Source organism: Rhinatrema bivittatum, chromosome 1 (assembly GCF_901001135.1).
Source record: "Rhinatrema bivittatum chromosome 1, aRhiBiv1.1, whole genome shotgun sequence".
NCBI classification, from domain to species: domain Eukaryota; kingdom Metazoa; phylum Chordata; class Amphibia; order Gymnophiona; family Rhinatrematidae; genus Rhinatrema; species Rhinatrema bivittatum.
Genome location: NC_042615.1, coordinates 696114169 through 696136071, shown reverse-complemented (window position 1 = coordinate 696136071; position 21903 = coordinate 696114169). Strand labels below are relative to the sequence as shown.

The 21903-nt window shown below is 43.6% G+C and overlaps 1 protein-coding gene across 1 annotated transcript in view; it reads left to right on the top strand.

Annotated features, from left to right (window-relative positions):
- AP3B1 (adaptor related protein complex 3 subunit beta 1) overlaps positions 1–21903 on the top strand; it is a 1093919-nt gene that overhangs the window by 137776 nt on the left and 934240 nt on the right. The window contains 1 exon segment of the mRNA XM_029575420.1: positions 9548–9708. Coding sequence (XP_029431280.1) covers positions 9548–9708 — 161 coding nt within the window.

Genomic DNA, 21903 nt, shown 5'->3' with positions numbered 1-21903 from the left:
ACTCAACGGATAATTAAACTCTGGAATTTGAGGCCAGAGGATGTGGTTAGTGCACTTAGTATAGCTGTGTTTAAAAAAGGATTGGATAAGTTCTTGGAGGAGAAGTCCATTACCTGCTATTAAGTTGACTTAGAGAATAGCCACTGCCATTAGCAACGGTAACATGGAATAGACTTAGTTTTTGGGTACTTGCCAGGTTCTTATGGCCTGGATTGGCCACTGTTGGAAACAGGATGCTGGGCTTGATGGATCCTTGGTCTGACCCAGTATGGTATGTTCTTATGTACCAAGGAACAGAACTTCTACCACCCACTATTGTTCTAGAATCAAAATGATTTGGGGGGTGACTAAATTAATTCCCTTCTCTAATACTGAATACCATCTTCCAACCCAACAGTCTGAGTCCCCTAATGGATCCTCCCAAGATTCCTGCACAATGTGGAAAATAAGTCCCCAAAATTAGCAGATTCAATTTTCTTAAAACCTGATTTAAAATTTGTGTTTTTCTTTGTAGTCTGAGTCAAATAACCAATATGATTGAATCTATAACTAATCAGGCCATTATTTTGACCTTGGCAACATCTCAGTCCCTTAAAAAAACAGGTTACCGTGTAACATAGGTTTTTCAGATCCAGAGAGCAAGTTGAAGGTATGACCCTTCTCATGAGTTGCTTCTGAAACAATTTGAGAGAACCCACTAACAGCTAAAGTTGAGAGAGAGGATGTTACTTGAGTAGAGTCAGTGATGTACGTGCAGATTAAAGTCACCCATCACCAATAGATAAGGGTACTTCAATGATTAGCCTAAGATTGATTCCAAAACCGGGTCAGTTAAGGTTTGTGAAGACCCTGGTGGAAAATACCAGAGGGAAATAATAATTGATCTTTATAATCCAATAAAACTAACAGTCACAGCCAGATTACTTGTTTAATGAAAATTCTTTTCAAGGGAAGAAAATTAAGAAAAGTTATAACCACTTCCTTCCCTCCCCTCTCTTTTCGTGGCTCTATTACACATGTAAATAGTATACCTCATAGGACAAACCTAGGAAACAATAAGATTGTGTGCCTTTCAACCAAGGTTCAATTATACATACCAAATCCAGATTTCTGTCAACTATATGATCATGCACATGCAGCCAATTGTTAGGTAACAATCTTACATTGACCAGTACACAATTCAGACATCCTTGTTTCCCATAAAACCCACCCTCTCCTTTCACATGAGCGAGTCGGTCTGGAATAGACAGCCATCTAAACCTCTTCCTACTAAATCTGTTCTTATTAGTCAATGAATTCCTATTTCTAGCAGATTTACCCCTGCCCCAAACAGCAGAGGGAGAAGCGAGGGAACAGAACCCCAGTCTTCTTTTTTTTTTTTTTTTTTTTCTTTTCTGTAGTGGACATTCTCATGCTATTAGTAAGTCCTGGGTGTTAAGTATCAGCTAGTTAGTGTAGGATGGTTCATGGGGAGATTCCATTCAAATGGCCGTCCCCTTGGCAGTGCTCTGGCCAGAGCTGAGGAGATAGTCCCTTTTGATTTGCACAAGCTAAGGAGACAGGAGCTTTAGTTTTTGTTGTTTTACAGATCTAGTCAGAGGAGCCATGCAAGCCCTGTTTGGTGTTGCGACAAGGGTCGGGAGGGGTTTTTTCCTTTCTAGTCCACTCATTGCTTGGTCTGGATTTTTCCCTCTGGGTACATTTTTTGGATTTAGCTTTTTAAATGGTAGGAGACTTACTGGAGCCTGTATACCTCCTGGGCCCAGGGAATGGGTAACTCTGGGGCTGTGCAGGTTAGGAAGACCTGCCCTCCAAACTCTCCACAAGGAAGGGGGTGGCCAGTTGACCTGCTGTAAGGATACACTTCAGTGTTATGCTCAGTTTTGGAAGATTTGGTTTCAACATCCAGGAGGAAGTTCAGACTGCCCTTTCTTCTGACTGAAGCATAGAAAGTTATGCTTCAGGGTGATCCCTTCCATCAGGGATCACATCAGAATAAAGAGAGAAAAAGAACTGCATCAGAAACAAATCAGAAATCAACTGTCAGGCCAATACAGTAAGGACACGTAAGGAAGAGTGCGCTAGTGCCGGGCGCACCCTCGTTTGCCACTCGCACAATTTGGCTCACATACCACTCGATACAGTATTCAAATGAGACGCAAATGCAAGCGGCGTCCAAAGTATGTCCATGAAGCGGTAGGAGTGCGCAATCCATTTTACTGTATAGAGCGGTATACAGCGCCTATACAGTATCCTGGGTGCGCTGGTACCTGTCATTTCAAAATGTCATTTCAAATGTCATTCCACCAGGTAAGTGGATGTTTTTTTTTTTCTCGCAGCTTGGACGCCGTTTGTGGACCTTTGGATGTCCGGCCGGGCGCTAAAGGTCCATGAACGCCCAAAGTCTCGTCTTGGGCGTCCAGCTGGGCGCTCAAGGCAGCGGAAAGGTCCACGAACAGACGCAGAGACCTCTACTCTAACTCCTATCTCGTATCCAGCTGTGTCTGCCCCCTGCTCTAACAATCCTGTTCCATGCCACAGGTGTACCCGACCTCTGCCTGTCCGATCCATTGTACCGTGGTATTCCATGTGCTGCTCTTCTGTTTTGGTAGAGTTTCCCTTTGTATTTTATGTGCTCCTCCTCCGGTTACTTTTCCTTTTCTTTTCCGTCAGTATGCTCTGCATGTTCTCCTCATCCTTGGCAGTCATTCTGTTCTTGATTATGGCCACAGTATCTACACATAAGTGACATGCAGTCAATTGTGGAAAGGAAACGAACCAACATTTTTAATGAAAAAAAATATATTTGCAAATGTAATTGTTAACTATGTACAAATAAAGCTATTTACAATAACAAATTTCCATTTTGATAGGGGTGGGCATTGTGGGTGGGCGTTGGGAAAAAATGGGACGGACCATGCCATGGGGGAAGGAGGAGGAGCATTGTCATTGACGGTCCTCAGGCGGTGCCCGTCCTGCAGGAGCCCGCGACATGAATAGCAGGGACTGAGCTCCAGCGATTGTTCGCAGGAGCTCAATTATCTCCTGCTGGCCAAGACGCAGATCGTGCAGGATAGTCACCGCCTGCACTGCCATTCCCACCTGGGTGTCCAGGAGGTACAGCATAGAGTCCAGGCGCCCCTCAATGTTTGAGGGCCCTTCCCTGGACGCTACGCCGCCCTCCGGCTGAAGACCTGCCCCAGGCAGCCCAGGAGAGCCAGGGCTGTCAACGTCAACGACTATGTCCTCATCTCCCATGGCAGGTGGGGCGGGTGGGGCAGGAGAGAGTTGGGCCGGAAAATAAGGGGGGGGGGGGGTTGTGTGTAACATTGGTGGTGAATGAATAACTGGGACGGGCAGGATAACAAAGAGACTCTGTATAATGCGGAGGGGGGGGGGGCGGGATAAAAGGGGGGGCTCCATTTCAGTCTCTGACGTATGTGAAAAGAGAAAAAATTAAAGCATTAACGCTGTCCCACATGAATTCATGCACAACAGTGTAAGAAGGAGAACTTAGCAACATTTTAACCAGGAACAACATAACCTGTACCATTACAAAGAGTATGATATTTACATATGCACATTTCATCGGCGTGCCAAATGGCATAAAGTATGCCGATGCTATTAAAGGCTCACCGTGGCGTTGTTCGGGAGGAGCATATTCCTCCCCACTGCTGCTGTCTGTGCTGCTCTCTGAAAACAGAAATATTTAAATTTTCACAGCTTCGTATGCAAAGATCAAGAATGGTACAAATATTACATTTCTTAATGGCATTTCTTAAGAAGACCGTATCGCTTTCAGGTCAACCATGACATCTATTAACTGCACGTACCGTCCGCTCTTCGGTGGGCCCGCAGGGCCCTCAGGTATTCCGGCTCCTCCTTCCAGATCCCTTCTTCAATGCCTCAACCTGGTGGTTATACAATACAAAAAGGAAACAGAAGTTGAACTAAAACATTTTGCTATTGAGGCAAAAATAAATTCAAACCAAACAAGTCTAACAAGTGAAGTGGGAAGTGTCATTTTCCCATTTGTCATCCCAATACAAAACCAGTACCCAAGTACTTCCAACAAGTCAAGTCCCGGTTGTCCTATTGTGGCGCACAGCAATACAAAACAACCACCCAAATAATTGTAAATTACTTGGTTCAAACAAGTAAAGTGTCAGTTTCCCTATTGTCACACATAGCAATACAAAACAAACCCACAAATACATGTTATTTTTACTTGTGTTTTTTCATGCGTGTTACAAGATAACAAGAAACAGAGGCCTATGAACTTACCTCCCTCGGAAAGGAAGCTTGGGCGTTGAATTTGGCCCTGAGTGCCCGCCAGGCCTCGTCGGCACCTGTCCTGGTTCCCGCGGGTGCCCAGGGCTGAAGAAAAGGTGGCGCTCATCTGCGGCTACTAGGTGTGCCAGTAGCCCTGACATCGCCGTCAGTGAAATTGGGCATCCGCCCTCTTGGCATCCTGATAATCTTTTACAAAATGGCCATCCGGGCGTGGCATTGCAACGTGCGAGTGCCCCTGCCACCTGCTTCCGGCCCTTGTTTAGGTCTACCTTTGGTTCACCATGTTCCTACTGCGGAACTTTTCGGATGCTGAAGCCTAGAATTAGGCGTCCCTTTGGTTCCTCCATATCCAGAAAGCACTCTCTTCATCAGACTTGGGGGTAAACACAATATGAGTGCAGTCGATAGCACCCAACACGTTGGGCATCCCCGCAATATCCATGAACCCGCTTTGGATCTGTTGCAGCTCAGCTGGATCCATAGGATAGATGATGTACTTCTTCATCCGCTTCATCATGGCCTTCAACACTTGTGACAGATGCCGTGAAACTGAGGCCTGCGTCATACCTGCAATTACACTCACCGGGTTTTGAAAACTTCCGGTACCCAAAAACTTTAAGGCGCAGAGAAGTTTATTCAGTTCTGGCACAGCATGGTGTCAATTGGCCTGGGGGTCTAGGTCCCTACGCAGATCTTCATAGAGGGGCAAGATTGCCTGTGAGCTCAGCCGGTAGGTTCGGACAACATCTCTCACACATGCCAAAAAGAGTTATCCGTGTGCGAATGAAACGTCCCGGCCTGCTGATGGCCTGGCATGCCAATGGCACAGTGCTCTGCCTGCATGGAATACAACAGAGGCAAACACACGAAATTCAAATTAATAGATGAACACACATAAATCCTTTAACAACTCGTACATGCATACATATGCCACACTGTGGGCTCTCTGGTGTACAGTTTGAATGGCAGCACACACAAATTATGTAACAGATCAATGTGGCGAGAAAGGGAAAGATAAACCTCCACCACTGTTCTGAGTTAACTATCAAACTTTACTCACAGCTAATTATTTTTTAAATTGATTTCAATAGGTGAAACACAATCTGTGACATTTAAAAACAGAAAATATATACAGATTGAAAAAAGAAGCATGGACATGGGTTAGGGGGAGATGTACATACATGGATCAGCAACACTGTTATCCTCAAGTTTGTATACTTAAATCAGCTATGCGTTCTTATTTCAGCGTCTAATACAGCCTTATTCTAGACGCAGGAGGAAGGCTCCGTATACCCACCCATATAAGCGTCCGTAGAAACTCCGTATAGGCATCTGTAAAGGAACCGGAGCCTCAGGACGCCTAGTGGACACCCATCTCTCCGGCGTCCGTGTCTCCACCTTTACGGGTGCCTATCTTTACGGGCATCCATCTCTCCGGCGTCCGTCAAAGCGTCTATGTCCGGAGCCTCAGAGAGGCCCAGAGATGGATGAATGGTGGTACAGTTAAACCGAAACATATCGCATAACTCCTCCGGTCTTGCTGCTGGGTTCTCCGGTCGGATGGGTTCTCCTTGCTGCGGGCCCCCCCTAATCACCTCTTCAATCTGCTGAGCATTTCCAGCGTTTCTCAGTCGAGCATTTCTCATTCTGCTTCTCAACCGAATGAAAAATAGCGCCAGAGCAATAATATACACGTTGTCCATGGCGCTGTCCGGTACGAAGCTGACCGAACACCACACTAACGCCAGGGTAAGGGTACGCGGTAAATTTGCAGGTTAAAGACGCGGCAAAATAGCTGGTTAAAAAGGTGATAATCTGGGCGCATGTTACTGTATCGGAGGGAATAGCTAATCCGATCATTAACATATCATATACAGGCCGCGGGCGGAAAGGGATACACGTCTATTTCAGTAAGCGGTAAGGACGCGTAAAACCGGATACTGAATCGCGGGTTAGACATGCGTCAAAAATGTGAGTACAAAGCGGGTTAAAACAGGGTAAACCGCAGCCGCACTTTACTGTATCGGCCTGACAGTAACAGGTCAATCCAGTAAAGTGCGGCCGCGTTTACCCCCGCTCCTAACCCGCTTTCTACTCACTTCCCGGCCGCGTTAGCCCTTCCTGCGATCCACAATCGCCTTTAACCTACTCTTACTGCGTCCTTAAATCCCCGGGTAACCCCTTCCGCACGCGGCATGTATATTACATGTAAACGATCGAATTAGCTATTCCCTACCATCCAGTAACGCGCGCCCCAACTATCGCTTTTTTACCCTGCCGTTTTGCTGCGCGTTTAACCTGCTAACTTACCGCCTACCCTTACCCCTGCATTAGAGGCAGGGGTAAGGGGTAGGCAGCAAACTTTTTCCCCCAGCCCCTGCTCACCTGCCCTGGCCGCGTCAATGGATGCTGGTCTCCGGGGCAGCCCCAGTCCTCTCCCCCCTCCTCCCGAAACAACTAAAGCGGAAAAAATCTAAAAATCGGAAAAAAAAAAGTAGCAACGAAGTGGACGGTCGGGATTGCCAGTCCTCTCTCCCCTCCTCCCGAAGTAAGGCTGTTTTACTTTACTTTTCTGGATTGACCTGACACGCTTTGAAGCTTTCCCGTATTTTCTCTTCCCCTCCCTCCACTTTCTTCCAGCACTTTGCCTGTTTTCTTTTGGGGACTCGTTTTCACCACATCAATTCCCTGCTCCCCCCAGCAGCTAAGGCCTCCTCCCTCCTCACAGTCCCATATGTAAAGCAACGACTAACTTTTTTTTTTCGCAGGCCGCTCGATTGCCAGTCCTCTCTCCCCTCCTCTCAGAGCAAGGCGCGAAAAGCAGCCTTGCTTCGGGAGGAGGGGAGACAGGACTGGCAGTGTAAAGCAACGACTTACTTTTTCGCAGCCCTCCTCCGAAGACTGACATCGGCAGAGACGGACATCGGCTCCCCTGCCTCCCGGAGGCGAAGATGGATGCCTGCACGGGCGAAAGCGGCCCCTGTGCGTGCAATTGGGCCGCTCAAGGCGGCTGCGAAAAAAAAAAGTTAGTCGTTGCTTTACATATGGGACTGTGAGGAGGGAGGAGGCCTTAGCTGCTGGGGGGAGCAGGGAATTGATGTGGTGAAAACGAGTCCCCCAAAAGAAAACAGGCAAAGTGCTGGAAGAAAGTGGAGGGAGGGGAAAGAGAAAATACGGGAAAGCTTCAAAGCGTGTCAGGTCAATCCAGTAAAGTAAAGTAAAAACAGCCTTGCTTCGGAGGAGGGGAGAGAGGACTGGGGCTGCCCGGAGACCAGCATCCATTGACGCGGCCAGGGCAGGTGAGCATAGAATCGTCCACTTCCTGGTACCTGTCATTTGAAATGACATTTGAAATGACAGATACCAGTGCGTCCGTGAAGCGTTAGGCCCGCGCACCCAGGTTACTGTATAGGCGCAGTATAGCGCTCTCTACAGTAAAATGGGTTGTGCGGGCCTAATGCTTCACGGACGCTTCTTAGACGCAGCTTGCATTTGCAAGCTATTTACATACAGGATCGAGCGGTAGGTGTGCTGGACTGTGCGTGCGGCAACCGCGGGAGCACCGGGCACTAACGCAGCTCTTCCTACCACTCGTTACTGTATTGACCTGTAAGTAAGTAAAGGCAAAGACTAACATCCATGAACACACCCATCTGGTGCTTCTAAACCCCTGGGGGGAGAATTTCTCTCTGTGCACGGACAGCAATTGTGTAATCTTGGCCAGTTGGAAGGGGGTATTCTGTCCATTCAAAGTATATTTTGCCCTCCTGGGGATCCTATTTTTCCAAGCCCTAGCAGATAGAAGTTCCCCTGGCTCTAGCATTAGACCTTCCTGCGCAGATTAAGGAGGAGACTGTAAAAAGAGAGATTCTATTGTGCTGAGGTCAGTGTGTTGTGCCATTTTTCATACATTTTCAACAGTAAAGATTTATTTTGGACACTAACACAGTGACTTCAGTGACTTTATTTGGGACTTCTGTTACACACTGGGACATACAAGGACCCATTTTCCCAAGGTCAACGGCACACGGGAGCCTTCCTTAGCACTCTGTACCTTGAGAGTAATCTCCGCTATACTCAACAAAGGATCCAGGCCCTGAAAGGAAGAGTCAGTGTTAAAGCTAGCCTGGGAAGGTTCCAGCCCTGAAGAGTAAAAACAAATACTTTTATATTCCTGTTGAGTAGCAGTCCATACCTGGTGATGGGGTTACATTTCTAAAGCTCAGAATCCGCCTTTTCTCATTTTAACTCCATTCCCTTTCCCTCAAAAAAAGATTGAAATTAATTGCACACATAAGAAATGAGACAATGTTATTTTAAAAAGTAAAATACAATATTCTAATATGCAAAATTAAGCCAATGCACCACATAATTGCTGCAGAATTTCAGAAACGTTGCCATATAATGTTTTAGCTCTTGCCACAGAATCTACCCTTGAAACTGCCTCAGGAAATGAAAAAGGGGATTGGGGGCGGGCGGGCTTGTGTTCATATGTTTGTTTTCTAGCAGTTTTATATTGAACCCAGAATCACTTCCTGACTTAAGATAGTTATATATTTTTAAGCATTCTCTTTCATGCATTTAATTCTTTTTTTGAACCTGGTTACAGTGTTGACCGCCGCAATACCCTGTGGTAGTGAGGTCTGCAAATTAAGCATTTTGTCGGAACTTGTTTGTTTAAAGCTTGTATTTTTATTGGGTAATGAAATTTCCTAATTCTAGTTTTGTAAGTTATTTTTTTTTTTATTTTTTTTTTAATTTTAATGGAAAATGTGTGGTATTATTCAGTCTTAGAATACCTTAGCAAGCAGTTCAGTGGTGGCAGAATGCATTTTATACCTGCTTGTCATCAGTGTGTAGAAAAACCAACCTGGTTTTCATAGCAGAGTCCCAGTAATATGTTATGGTTACCAATTCTGTCACTGGTAGCAAAACTCCAAAAATGACTAAAAAATGATTTTGGATTTGTATTGTTTAGGGCTTCCTATTTTTTTTCCCACCATTACCTTGCCAGTGTTTGTGCTCCATCTTGTGGCACTCAGCATCAGTAGCTTGTTTTTAATAACTGAAAAGTTAGTCTACATTTAGTACAGAATCTTCTACATTTATAATTTTTGTGCAGTGAATAGTGGGATTAATAAATGTGGATGATCCTGTTAGTTCTGAGCTATCATAAAAGCTTATATTTTTTAAAATAATGTTCTCATTGGTTTTTTGCTTATTAATGAGTACTTTTTGTGATTTGCTGTTGTAGGATCCTAACCAGCTGATTCGTGCTAGTGCTTTACGAGTCTTATCCAGTATCCGTGTGCCTATAATTGTTCCTATTATGATGCTGGCTATTAAAGAAGCTGCTGCTGATTTATCACCCTATGTTAGAAAAACTGCTGCTCATGCAATCCAGAAGCTATATAGGTAAGTAACCTGTTTTGCACAGATATTTTTTTTGAAAGCAGTGTTTAGTATCCACTTAGCAAAAGTAGAATTTCAGACTTAGATTTTGGCTTTCTGGTATTAGTTGAGGCCACCAGTGACTAGCTTTCCAGTTTAATTTGACTTTGAAAAGAAGGAAACCAAAGATGTCAGCTGACAGCTATTCATTTTAAAATGTGACTAAAGGAATGGGCCTTGTGTAAACAGACACAAATCAAAATCCAGCTAATGTAAAGTAACATGCTAAAGAGCAAAACAGTCAGGGTTAAAATCCTCAAGGGTACTCATACTTTTCTTTTCTATTTATAATCTAACCTTACTATTACCTTCTCCAATGTACCTAACTGTTATCTATGAAATTCTTCATGTTAAAACCCTAACTTTATTTTATCCTATTGTAAACCGTTATGATGGCAAAACCGAATACACGGTATAAAAAATAAAATAAATATAAAGTTCTCCAAAAGGTCATAATTTATCACTGCTTTAATTATTATGGTCATGTGTACTCAAGCTAAAAAAATCAATTTTTATTCATTTTTTCTCAAGATCAATGCTAAGGGATTGATTGTTTTATTTATCTTAAAGCAGGAGAAAATCCACAGATTGTTACAGGCAATATAATGATTAAAAATAAGTTCATAGCCTATTAAGTGCAGTCCACTTTGCTTCAAATATAAAAATACCAACAAAATACTTAACTTATGCATTTTGAATATATAGAAAATCTTCTGATTTGAAAAAACATAGGATGCATCCAAATTACTTGAAAATCAAAGGCCTGACCAGGCTTTGTTTTGCCATATTTATGCCTGCATTGGCACCTCTTAAACTTTTTTTTTGTCAGTGCTGGAGGAACAAAAAATTATTGGGCCATCCCATCTCTTAAACTTGTTCCCTAAGTTATGCGTTTTGCTGATATTTGCATTTTCTGACCTCTTTCATCACTTATTTTGAAGTAATTCTGTTTACATCATTCTTCCTGTTTTAGTATTCTCTTATTTCTCTGTTTTCTTATTCCTTCTTTTTCTAACGTTCCTCGTTTTTTTTTCTTCCTCATTTATTCAACTTCTCTTTTTTTTTTTTTTTTTTTGTTGCATTGCTCTTTCCCTGATGTGCTTTTATTTCTGTCCCCTGTCATGCCACAATCTTTCTCTGTTCTTGGTGTTCAGTTCAGCCTGTTTTGCTATCTTTATTTTTATTCTTGCCAGCTTCTCTCTGCCTGCGTGTAACTTTATTCCAGTACAACTGCAGTAGTAGGCACTCAACTTCTGGTGCTTCTGCAGAAGTTTCATGTATGGCGTTAGGCAGCAGAATGCTTGTTTGGTTGGAGGAGAGATAACCAACCTCCTCCCCGCTCTGCCCTCGTTGCTAATGCCAATGTATTTGTTTACATTTATAGTTAATCATTCCTTTTTACATTCATTCTTCACATAAATCAGAATATAATTATTCATTCCCAGACCAATTAAATGCTTGATGCTAGAAAACCAGACATAGTGGTGAAGGAGAAAACAAAACCACATTACTAACAGAAATGTCTGTACTAGGTGACTTTTTTTTTTTTTTTTTTTCTATGTATGGTGAGAGAGAGAAGACTATCAAATACCAAAAGATGCAACCAGATTCCAAGAAAATTTGGCTTAAAGATACTGAAACAGCTTATTTGTTTGGGCACCACACAAATGATTAAAAAGTACTTTCTTAGAGTATGGACAAGTGGATCCAAATCCAGTGGGGTTATGCACCTCTACCAGCAGATGGAGATGGAGCAAAGCCTAACATCAGGATGCATATACTCCTGCACTGACATCAGCCCACCAGTATTCTCCATCTCCAGCAGATGGTAGACATGCATCTCCTTACTGGGGAATTGCTTAAATATTTTCATAGGAGAAAAGATTTATTACATCTCGCTCTCCTTTGGTGATACCTTATGGTCTTCTTCCCTCAGTTGAGAATTCCTGAGTTGATATCTTTGGATTCCTCCCCTCGGATGCTTTGGTCTGGTAGCTGTTTTTGTAAGCCGGCGTGGGATTTAGCTGTAAAAACAGCTGAAAGGCAAGCAGGTGCAGGAAGCCAAGCGCAGTGGTGAAGGTCCTTGCCCTCTCCCCCGCAGCCAGGGACCAACCTTGTACTCAACCAGGATGGTCTGATCTCAGGTAAAGAGTAAATAAAAACAAAAAAAAAGCGAAGAGGAGTTTTGTAGGGATTCCTCTCTCCTCCTGTCTCCGTGCTTGGCATGCCAAACTGACATTGGTTCCCGCCTCCGGGGGAGCGTAGGTGACGTGGGCAGCTTGGCGGGTTGAGCACTTTTTGGCTAAGCCCTACTCTCAAGCTTTTTCTTGTTCGCTGTGTGGTAGGTCATGGCAGCATTTCACGCATTTTTCCTGTGCATAAAGCTGCTCTCTTCAGTTCTGTTGGTTCGTGCTTGTGTGTATGGGTGTGCGCCTAGTTGGACGCATAGGGACATCTGCCTGGACGGTCATTCGCACGCACTTATTTATGCGTGATACCTGAGTGGCCTCGTGGGAGCTCAATTTTTGGGCGCTCATCGAGGTGCAGTATTGAATTCCAAATTATTGGATGCCTAAATTTTGGGCACCTAGTTTTTTGCAGTACAAATGCAGCTGGACGCACTCTCCTCAGATGCCTGTTGTAGCGTACTGACAGACTGGTGGTGCTTATAGCAAAGAAACCTAAGCGCCTTACTCTCTGTGCCTCTTGTCATATTTGGGCATCCCAGCCTGGCGTTTCCTCTAACTTGTCAGCGCTGTTTGGAGGCTTAGGGGCAATTGCCTTTATCTGATTTTACTAAGCTCGGATCTTCCCAGCCTGATACAGGGATGGGAAAAGAGCTGCCTGAGGATCGACTGATTTTGGAGCTCCCCTAACTGGTTCATCAGTGGGGGAAGGTAGTTCAGTGAGCACAGGACAGATGCTCCCTGGTTTTGGCATGAATTCCTCTGCTTTTTCTTGGGTATAATTTTTTTTCAAGAACTGCAGTCTTTGCTTCAGGCGCAGTCCTCTGTCCCGACCAATTTTAACAGGTCAGGATTGCAGGCGCTAAAATCCCTCATGCCAAGGGAAGGAAGATCCACAGGGGCCAGTCAAAGTTCTGGAAACTTTGACAGACGTTTTCCGTGATTGGGCACCATCCTGATGATGTCAACCATATGTGAGGACTACCATCCATATGTGAGGACTAACATCCTGCTGTCCTGTGAGAACACTTGTTACAGGTAAGCAACATTTTGCTTTCTGTAAGACCCATGGCAACTTCGGTGGCCCACTTGCTGGCTGTTCCTATGGAGGAGATTTGCAAGGCTATGACATGGAGTTCTCTCCACATGTTCGTCTCTCACTATTGTCTGGATAGGGATGGCTGACATGACAGTAGATTTGGCCAGTCCGTCCTCAGGAATCTTTAAGCTCTAAACCCAGCTCTTCCCGCCTAAGGCCCTTTTTTTGGTTTCAGGCTGTCTCCCTCTGTTACCAACAGCACTAGTGTTGTGCCCATTGGCACTTGGTTAGGTGTCTGTTGATCCTTTTTTTTATTTTTGGGGACAGCCTGTAGCTAGGGATTTATTCATGTGGGAGGACTACCACCCTGCTTGTCCTAGGAGAAAGCAGAGTTGCTTACCTGTAACAGGTGTTCTCCTTGGACAGCAGGATGTTATTCCTCATGAAACCCACCCACTACCCCACAGAGTTGGATTTCATCTGTTTTATTTTTTTGTAATTCTGTGTTATGAGACTGAAGAGGGACCCCTGCGTGGACACATGGATTAGGGCATGCTGAGCATGCTCAGTGTGCTAGTCAAAGTTCTAGAAACTTTGATAGACGTTTTCCATTCTGCGCTCCATCTGATGATATCACTCATGTGTGAGGACTAACATCCTGCTGTTCTAGGAGGACACCTGTTACAGGTAAGCAACTCTGCTTTCACCACACACACGTACCCAGGCTGGCAGGGTGCCATTCACACACACGTACCCAGGCTGGCAGGGTGCCTTTGCATGTACGCAATCCTGGCTGCCATTCACACGAGCACATGTGCAATCCAGGCTGCCTATCTCCTGCATACACAATCCAGGCTAGTAGGCAGGCTGGCTCCCATACTCACACATTCCCCCTTTGGTTGACAATAGGATGCACCAGCACAGCACTGCTTCCCTTCCTCATCTTACTAGGCTCCCTGAGTTGCTCATAGCTTCTGTTGCTACTCCCACACGTTTTCTTTTTGTCAGCCCCATGCAGCTGAAGCACTTCTGGTGGTCCCTGGCCTGAGGCAATTATACCTCTCCCCCTTCTGTTACAGGAACTGGCTGGCTATGAAAAAAGAAAAGCTGCTAAGAGGGTTCAGCATCTCCTAAGTTTCAGCAGGAAACTATCATTGAAATCTGATTGTGAAAAAAAAAGATACTGACTTCAGTAATTGTTGCCGCAGGGGAGAAGGTGGTGGAGGGAGAAAGCACTGCATGTGTGTGCTTTCTGAGTGTACAGCCTTTTCTCTGGTTGGCCCTGCACCAGACCACCAGGAATTTGGAGAACAAGGACACACAGACTCCACCTGCTGTTGCTGCTGCTACCCCCACCTGGTGTGCCACTCTGGAGTTGCATGGTATGCACACCCAATTAGAACGGGCCTGGACAGAGCTCAAAAATCAACCTAGCAGCTCATGCAAAAAATCTGGTCTTCATTTGACTATCCCAATTTTTTTCCCCATATTTTTCTTCTGCAAACCCTTTCGGTGGAGGGGTGAAGACTGTGGTATTTTCACATTCCATAATTACTCAGTAGTATAGACAGGTGGATTCTGAGAATAGTTAGAGAAGGTTATTGCCTACATTTTTGCTCTATATGCAGATAGAGAAAAAGTGTTCTATTCCAGAGACTTCCTGATTCCAAAAAAGAGGCCTTTATACGATTCAGGATTTAAGGAATTTAGTGGACATGATTCAGCCTCATCTAGATACTGGGGATTGGCTAGCAACCTAGGTAGTGAAAGATGCATATATATACATACTCATACACAACAACCACAGAAGTTACCTGAACTTTGTATCGCACGAAGACCATGCTCAGTAGAGTTCTACCTTTTGACCTATCGACAGGACCCAGAATATTTACCAAATGCCTGGCAAATGCTTTTCAGGAAGAATAATGTACTAGTTATTCTATATCAAGATGATTGGTTAATATGAAGCAGGTCTGTATTACAAGCCACCTTCTACACACTCAAAACTGTCCACTAATTGGGATTCATAGTGAACTTTCAGAAGTCCTACTTAATTTCCACACAGTATTGAAATTCATAGGAGCTTCCTTGAACATAGTAGAAAGGAAAGCATTGCTCCCTATATAAAGGAAAATTTAATATCCACAATTTTCAGTTGTTTAAACATCAGTATCAGCCAGGACTTTCATGAGGATTTTAGGTCATGTGGCAGATATTCCATGAAGTTCCTCTTGCATTTTTACACATGAGGCAGGCCTAGTGATTTTTGAGACTTCATTGGAATCAGCATGCTTAGCTAATGTCTTTCAGAATAAAAATCAACAAACCATTCATTCATTCCTTACGTTGGGGAACTCAACCGCCAAATCCTTGTGGCCAAAGTTTTCATCTTCAGCAACATATAATAACTGCAGATGCATCCACACATGGCTGTGGGAACCCATTTCAACATGTAATGTACTTGGGGGAATTGGAGTATCCAAAACAGACATTGTCACATAAATCTTCTAGAGCTGAGAGCCATTTTCAAAGCTTTTCTTGTATTTGAGAAATGGATAAGAACAGCAGTAGTGCAAATCTGTATGAACAATCAAGTAACCATATATTAGATAAACAAGCAAGGAGACATGGGATTTGCAAAACTTTTGCAAAGATCCATGCAAGATACAAAATTGGGTATATGCAAGGAAAATACATCTGTGTGATACTTCTGACAGGAAAGTGCAATGTCCTAGTAGACTCCTTCAGCTGTCATCTTCAACTTCAGAAGTGGTCTCCACCCCACACGGTTCCTTATCTCTTCCAACTTTGGAATACTGCATGTGGACCTCTTTGCATTTCCTTCAGACCCCAAGCTTCCACTATATGGCTTAAAGAGATCAGCTTCAGTTTCTCCCAGCTCTGGACACATTCGTGTTTACATGGATCAAGGATCTTCTATCTGTATTTCCCTCTTTCTCTCATATCATTGTCAAGTTGAGAAAGGACAAAGTTAAGGTGACACTTATTGCTCCTTTTTGACCGTGTCTAATTTGATTTCAATGTCTGCAAAGACTAGGGGTTTTTTTTTTAAACCAATACATATCAAAGTATTTTCAATGTTAAAATACAAAAGGACTTCATCCCAACCTTCCGTCTCTAGTTCTGACAGCATGGATATGGAAAGCTAATTAGTGCAAACAATACTTTTCCTGCCAAGGTAAGATAAATAATCTTAGTGGCAAGAGAACTATGTACTAGATGCTCACATATCTTTAAATGGAAAATATTTTCCATTTGGTGTGCTAACCAAGAATGCAGATTCCTTCAGCTGCTCTACCTCCATTTTACTTCAGTTTCTCGTTAGTATTCAACCCTTATTTTGAGGGACTAACTCTGAGGAAATTTAAGTGATATTGTCCTATATCACCACCATTTGGAAGATCATTCACTTCCTCACCATCCAGTGGTAGCAAAATTTGTTAAAGGCATCTCATCTATGTCCACCAATTGGAGTTCCTTCTGCTCAATGGGACTCCAGATTGAGTTCACTATTTTGAGCCTTGAGCGACAGTAGATCTCAACTTTCTGTCTGTGAAAGTTATTCTTAAGTGACTTCAGCAGGCAGCGTAAGTGAACTTTGGGCTCTAGCACCAAAGGTGGTGTTCTATTGCATTTGAATTAATCCATTGTTATACCAACCTTTTCTTTTTCCCCAAAACTTCATTCCAGCAAAACTGAACAGACCTTTTCACACTTTAGATCAGTTTTTTCCAATAAGTGTTTCATCAGACCTGGTCAGGTGTACCATGAAAAAGTTATCATTGTCTGATGCTCATATCCATGCCAGTTCATGGAGGGCGAGCAACAAGAGACAAAAGTAGTGGCTCTTAAACTTATTGAAACTCCTGTCTGAAAACATGTGTAATGCATGAGCCCTGGAGTATGGTAACTAATGACCCACTTTGTTTAGCACACACATTACACAGCACTTACTCTTCCCTATCATTGAGTCCTCCCATCTTCTGTCATATCCATAGGCTGAATGAGAAAGGGGAGAGCATGAACTGAACACTAGATATGATTGTCTTTGAGTGTTGGGATAGCAGTTGTAAAGGAGACTTTTCCTTTCTCCTGCACTTGTATATAGAGGAAGCTGGTTCTTGTGTGTCCCTGCCCCCTCTCTTCCTTTATTTTAAAATTTGGAAGAGAGACTGGTGTAGTTTTCAGTGCTTTCCTAGTTTTTCTTTGGGTCATACAATCCCTCTCCATGTCCCTACTGCCTGATCTGTGGAGGTTGGTGTGCCATGCTTTTTTAATGTAGCTGTGCTTTGGCTGTGAAGAGGTTGGGAAACACTGCCTTAGATTGTAGAAAAGCTTTGTTTTACTTACACAAATCTAAGACTAGGGGGCAAAATGGTCGCCAATTGAGACAGACGCCAAGAAGCTCCATGGAGAATTTCCTTTATTGCTGCTTTCTCCTGTAAACAGATGCCTCATACTAAACAGAGAGCCAGGCTTAGGGAGAATGAATCCAGCTCTCCCTTACCTGGCTCAAATCAGCCTAAAATCCCTGAGTTTTTTGGCGTAACACCAGTTTGGGATCCCTAGGCAATGGCCGCAGCAGAGAGGGACGTTGGGTAGAGTCCCTCCCTACAGGCTGACAAGATCGCCCATAGCCCGGGAGCACCGGTAACACATCACCTCCAAAGCTTGGAACCTTGGCTTCCAAAATACCCTTGGTTGTTGTCCATGGGAGCCCGATGGTCTTATGCGAGTGACTGGAAACTGCGGGGAGAACAGAGGCTGCGTCTGAGACGGCGGCTTTGGTGCAGGTCATGGAGGGGGCCTCCGGTTTTGTGGGCCATGTTGCGATCATCTCTGTGCCTGCTGAAACGGAGCAGATGCTGGCTGCTGAGTTCGATAGGCTCCCTTCTTGGACTGATGGTGAGGCCACAGTTGCACAGGTTAGAAACTTAAAATTGTCTAGGTCAGCGCTGATCACCTTAGATGCACTATGGATCACTTTGGTTAATTTGGAGATTATTATATCCTCTTACTTCTGTGGTATTAGGAAAAAATAATACCCTTAAGCACAATTCACTTATACTATCAGCTCAAGAAACCAAGATTTCAAATATAGGGCCAGATTTTTAAACTTATGCGCGGGCGTAGATTTGTTCGTGCATCCCGGCGTGAACAAATCTACGCCCTATATTATAACATACGCATGCTGCCGCCCGCATGTTATAAAATCCAGGGTCGGAGCGCGCAAGGGGGTGCACACCGAGCCCGAGGGGAGCCCCGATGGCTTTCCCCGTTCCCTCCAAAGCCGCTCCGAAATTGGAGCGGCCTTGGAGGGAACTTTTTTTCCTGACCCACCCCCCCAGCCCTAACTAAATCCCCCCCCCCTTTGTTGATAAAGTTATGCTTGCTGGCTCACCATCGCTGCTGTGCCGGAGGATTTGGCCCCGCCCCTGGGACATACGCGCGTCATGGGGCTTGCGCGTGGCCGAGCCTGTGCAGGGGCAGCTTTTTGGGGTCTACACGCGTATGTTAACGTGCGTAACCCTTTGAAAATCTGCTCCATTGAATCCAGAGTGGCAATTATCGAAAAAGTACAACAGCTAGAGCAATCTGACTTAATCTGTTCAAAAAAGGTTGAGAATATTGAAAACACATTGCATTTTCTAAATTCGAGGATCATTAATTTTCCTATAATAAAAGAATATACTCCGGTGGAACTTTTTAGGAAATACCTTTCTCAGAGTCTTAAAATTCCGGAAACAGCTATGCCAGTGATAAAGGCTTATTTACTGCCAAAACCACAGATGGAGGAAACTCACGATAATTTAACTTCTGAAATCCCGTTGGATCTATCAAATTTTTTGCAAAATTCTCAAGAACTTGAAATTCATCAGAGAGGAATGTTGCTTGTTAAATTTGCAATTCCTACAGATAGAGAAAATGTTTTGTGTATTTCTTCGTAACTGTTCCAAATTATTATATGGTCAGAAAATCTGGGTATATCCTGATTTATCTAGGGCTACCCAAATTCGGAGGAAAAAATGTTTGCAAATGCATCCCGAAGTACAATCTAAGGGGGGGGGGAGGGGTTATTGCCTACTTCATTATCCATGCAAATGTTTGGTCAAATATAATAATGTTAATTATATATTCTTTGAGCCATCCCAACTACGTGCATTGTTAAACTTCCCATTGTAATCGAACCGGTAAATGTGATGTAACTGATGGTTCTCAATTTTTTTTTCTTGTATTCTTTGATTCCGCTCTCTTTCCCTTGCCCCCTCCCTATTTCCTTTTAAAATAAGGGGTTGGTTGTGTATTTTCATATTGTAAAGATTACTTTTGTTTGTTTTCCTTTTTCTGTACAATCTCCTTTTTCAAATCAAGGTGTTCCTTGTAATAGCTATTGAAATTTTATAAAAAGAAAAAAAAAAGAAAAATCTAAGACTTCCAGAAAATCTCCAACTATTTCTTATAATACAGCTAAACCAGGTTTACCAGTAAAGAAGTACATTTTATCTGCTTGTCTGTGACTGCATTTCCTATTGCTGTGAAGATTCTGAAAAACATCTTGCTGCCAGGGTTAAAACCCATCAGATGTGGGCAACATCAGGGTCAGTAGCTCATTGCCATTCAGCTTCAGTTCAGGATATCTGCAAAGTGGCCAGTTGGTCCTCTATACAATCTTTACCAAACCCTACTGTCTAGGAGAATATTCTTGAAGCCCTGGTTTTGGCAGAGTAGTATGAAGAAACGTGTTTTTTTTTGTTTTTTGCTTTTTTTTACTTAGAGCTTAAATTCTCCCTCCTTCCTCCATTTACTGGGTTGAAATTCCTCTGTATCTAGCAACAGTTAAAATATTTAATTGCAACCCTTAGCTTGGAAGTCCTCGTGTGGCTGGATTTGTCTTGCTTGTTCATGGGGAAAGCAAAGTTGCTCACATGAAAACAGGTGTTCTCCTTGGAAAGTACGTCAAACAAGCCACACAGTCCCGCCTCACTCTCTTGGAGTTGAAGTTTAGATAGGGAAGGGACTGAGGAGACTTGAGCAGCGGCAGCAAAGTGGGATTGCCTGTGCCTGCTCAAAAAGACATCTAGGCCTTTCTGAGCTGTGAGAGAACCCATTGGGGCAGATTTTAAAAGCCCTACGCGCGCTGAGCCTATTTTGCATAGGCCTGGCGACGTGCGCATGTCCTGGGGCTTGAAAAAGGGGGCAGGATGGGGCGATCCAGGGCAGGGGCGAGGCCAGAGGCCTCCGTAGGGCCGGCGCGTGCAACCTATGCCTGGCCAGAGGCAGGCGCAACTTAACTTGTAAAACAAAGGTCGGGGGGGGGGGGGGTTTAGGTAGGGCTGGGGGGTGGGTTAGGTAGGGGAAGGGAGGAGAAGGTGGTGGTGGGGGAGGGGAGGGCGGAAGGAAAGTTCCCTCTGAGGCCGCTCTGATTTTGGAGCGGCCTCGGAGGGAACAGGGAATCGGGGCTCCCCTAGGGCTCGGGGTGCACCGACCCCAGATTTAATAACATGCGCGCGCGGCGATGTACGCATGTTATAAAATCGGGCGTAGATTTGTGCACGCTGGGTTGCGCGCACAAATCTACACCCATGCGTAGGTATTAAAATCTGCCCCATTGTGTATGGGTACTAAATAACTCCACTTACTTGTCTGGTTGGTTGGTTTGTCCTGTCCATGGACATCTGTTTCAGGTAAGCAAATTTGTTTTCTTAATACATTTCAATACTGTTAGTATTACAGTTTACTCTTCATGCTGTACTATAAATTACACAAATTGTGTAGACTTAAGGAATGTTTATACAGCTTGCAATTTTCAAAACTTTGTAAATATTTGCAAAGTCTGTAAGGAGAAATACCCACAGATTTGTCAACATTTCTCAAAGGGAAAGTGCGCGCATCTTTTGAAAATTGCCTTGATTTTTCTGCAGATAAAATCCCCAGAAAATCAATGCATATAATGCATTTGAAAATGCAAGTTATGCACAATGTTGCTTCCCCCAAACTAACCCCGTCTCCGAGCCAACCTATTTTTTTCCATTGATGGAAGTATGCTCATTGTTGATCCCTGCTTGCACTTTTATCCATTTACAGGATGGGCAGTCTTAAGACAGTTTATTTTCTTGGCTAAATGACTTTTGAAAATTATGCTGATAGTGTAATTTATATAATTTTGTTGTGAATATGGGAAGTGTGATCTGTTCTAGAGTGCTTTTTTTGGCCAAGACTTTATATATTTTAAAAAAATGTATAAAATGTTTTAATAATTTAATTGCTTATACAATCAAAGTAATAAATAAAATGTTATCACGATCTGTTGGATGGCCTTATGTTACTTGAATGGCTGTGGGTTTCTGGATTTGCTCAGGGGAAATAATTTTCCCCAATGGCAGTTGCATAAAAATTAAAACATGTTAAATTAATTTATGATTATTTTAACTGGAAAAAGTGCTAGCAGCATTGCAGGAAAGAATCCTTATTAGTAATTATTTTAGTGTATTTTTATTTTATTGTATTTATATGCTGCCTTTCAGACACTTCAAAGTGGATTACATTCAGATACCTATCGGAATATCCATGCCCTCAGTGGGCTCACAATCTAAGCTTGTACCTCAGGCAATAAAGAGTAAAATGACTTGCCCAAGGTCATAAGGAGCAGCAGCAGGATTTGAACCCTGGCTTGCAGCCCACTGCTGTAACCACCAGATAATGATTTGGAAGCAGCAGATTAAAACAGTTTAACCGAAAAGCTTCCAAATAATTGTGCTTGTAAATACTTCAACTGTTTGGATTCCCTGTAATTGGTACTTTCTGTGGTTATTTTTCCAGTAAATAAAAGTTAGATGGTTGAGGGAGAAGGGTGAAATGAAATTGAAGAATGAAGTCATTTTACTTACAAATTCTTTTTTCTGTGTTAATGTC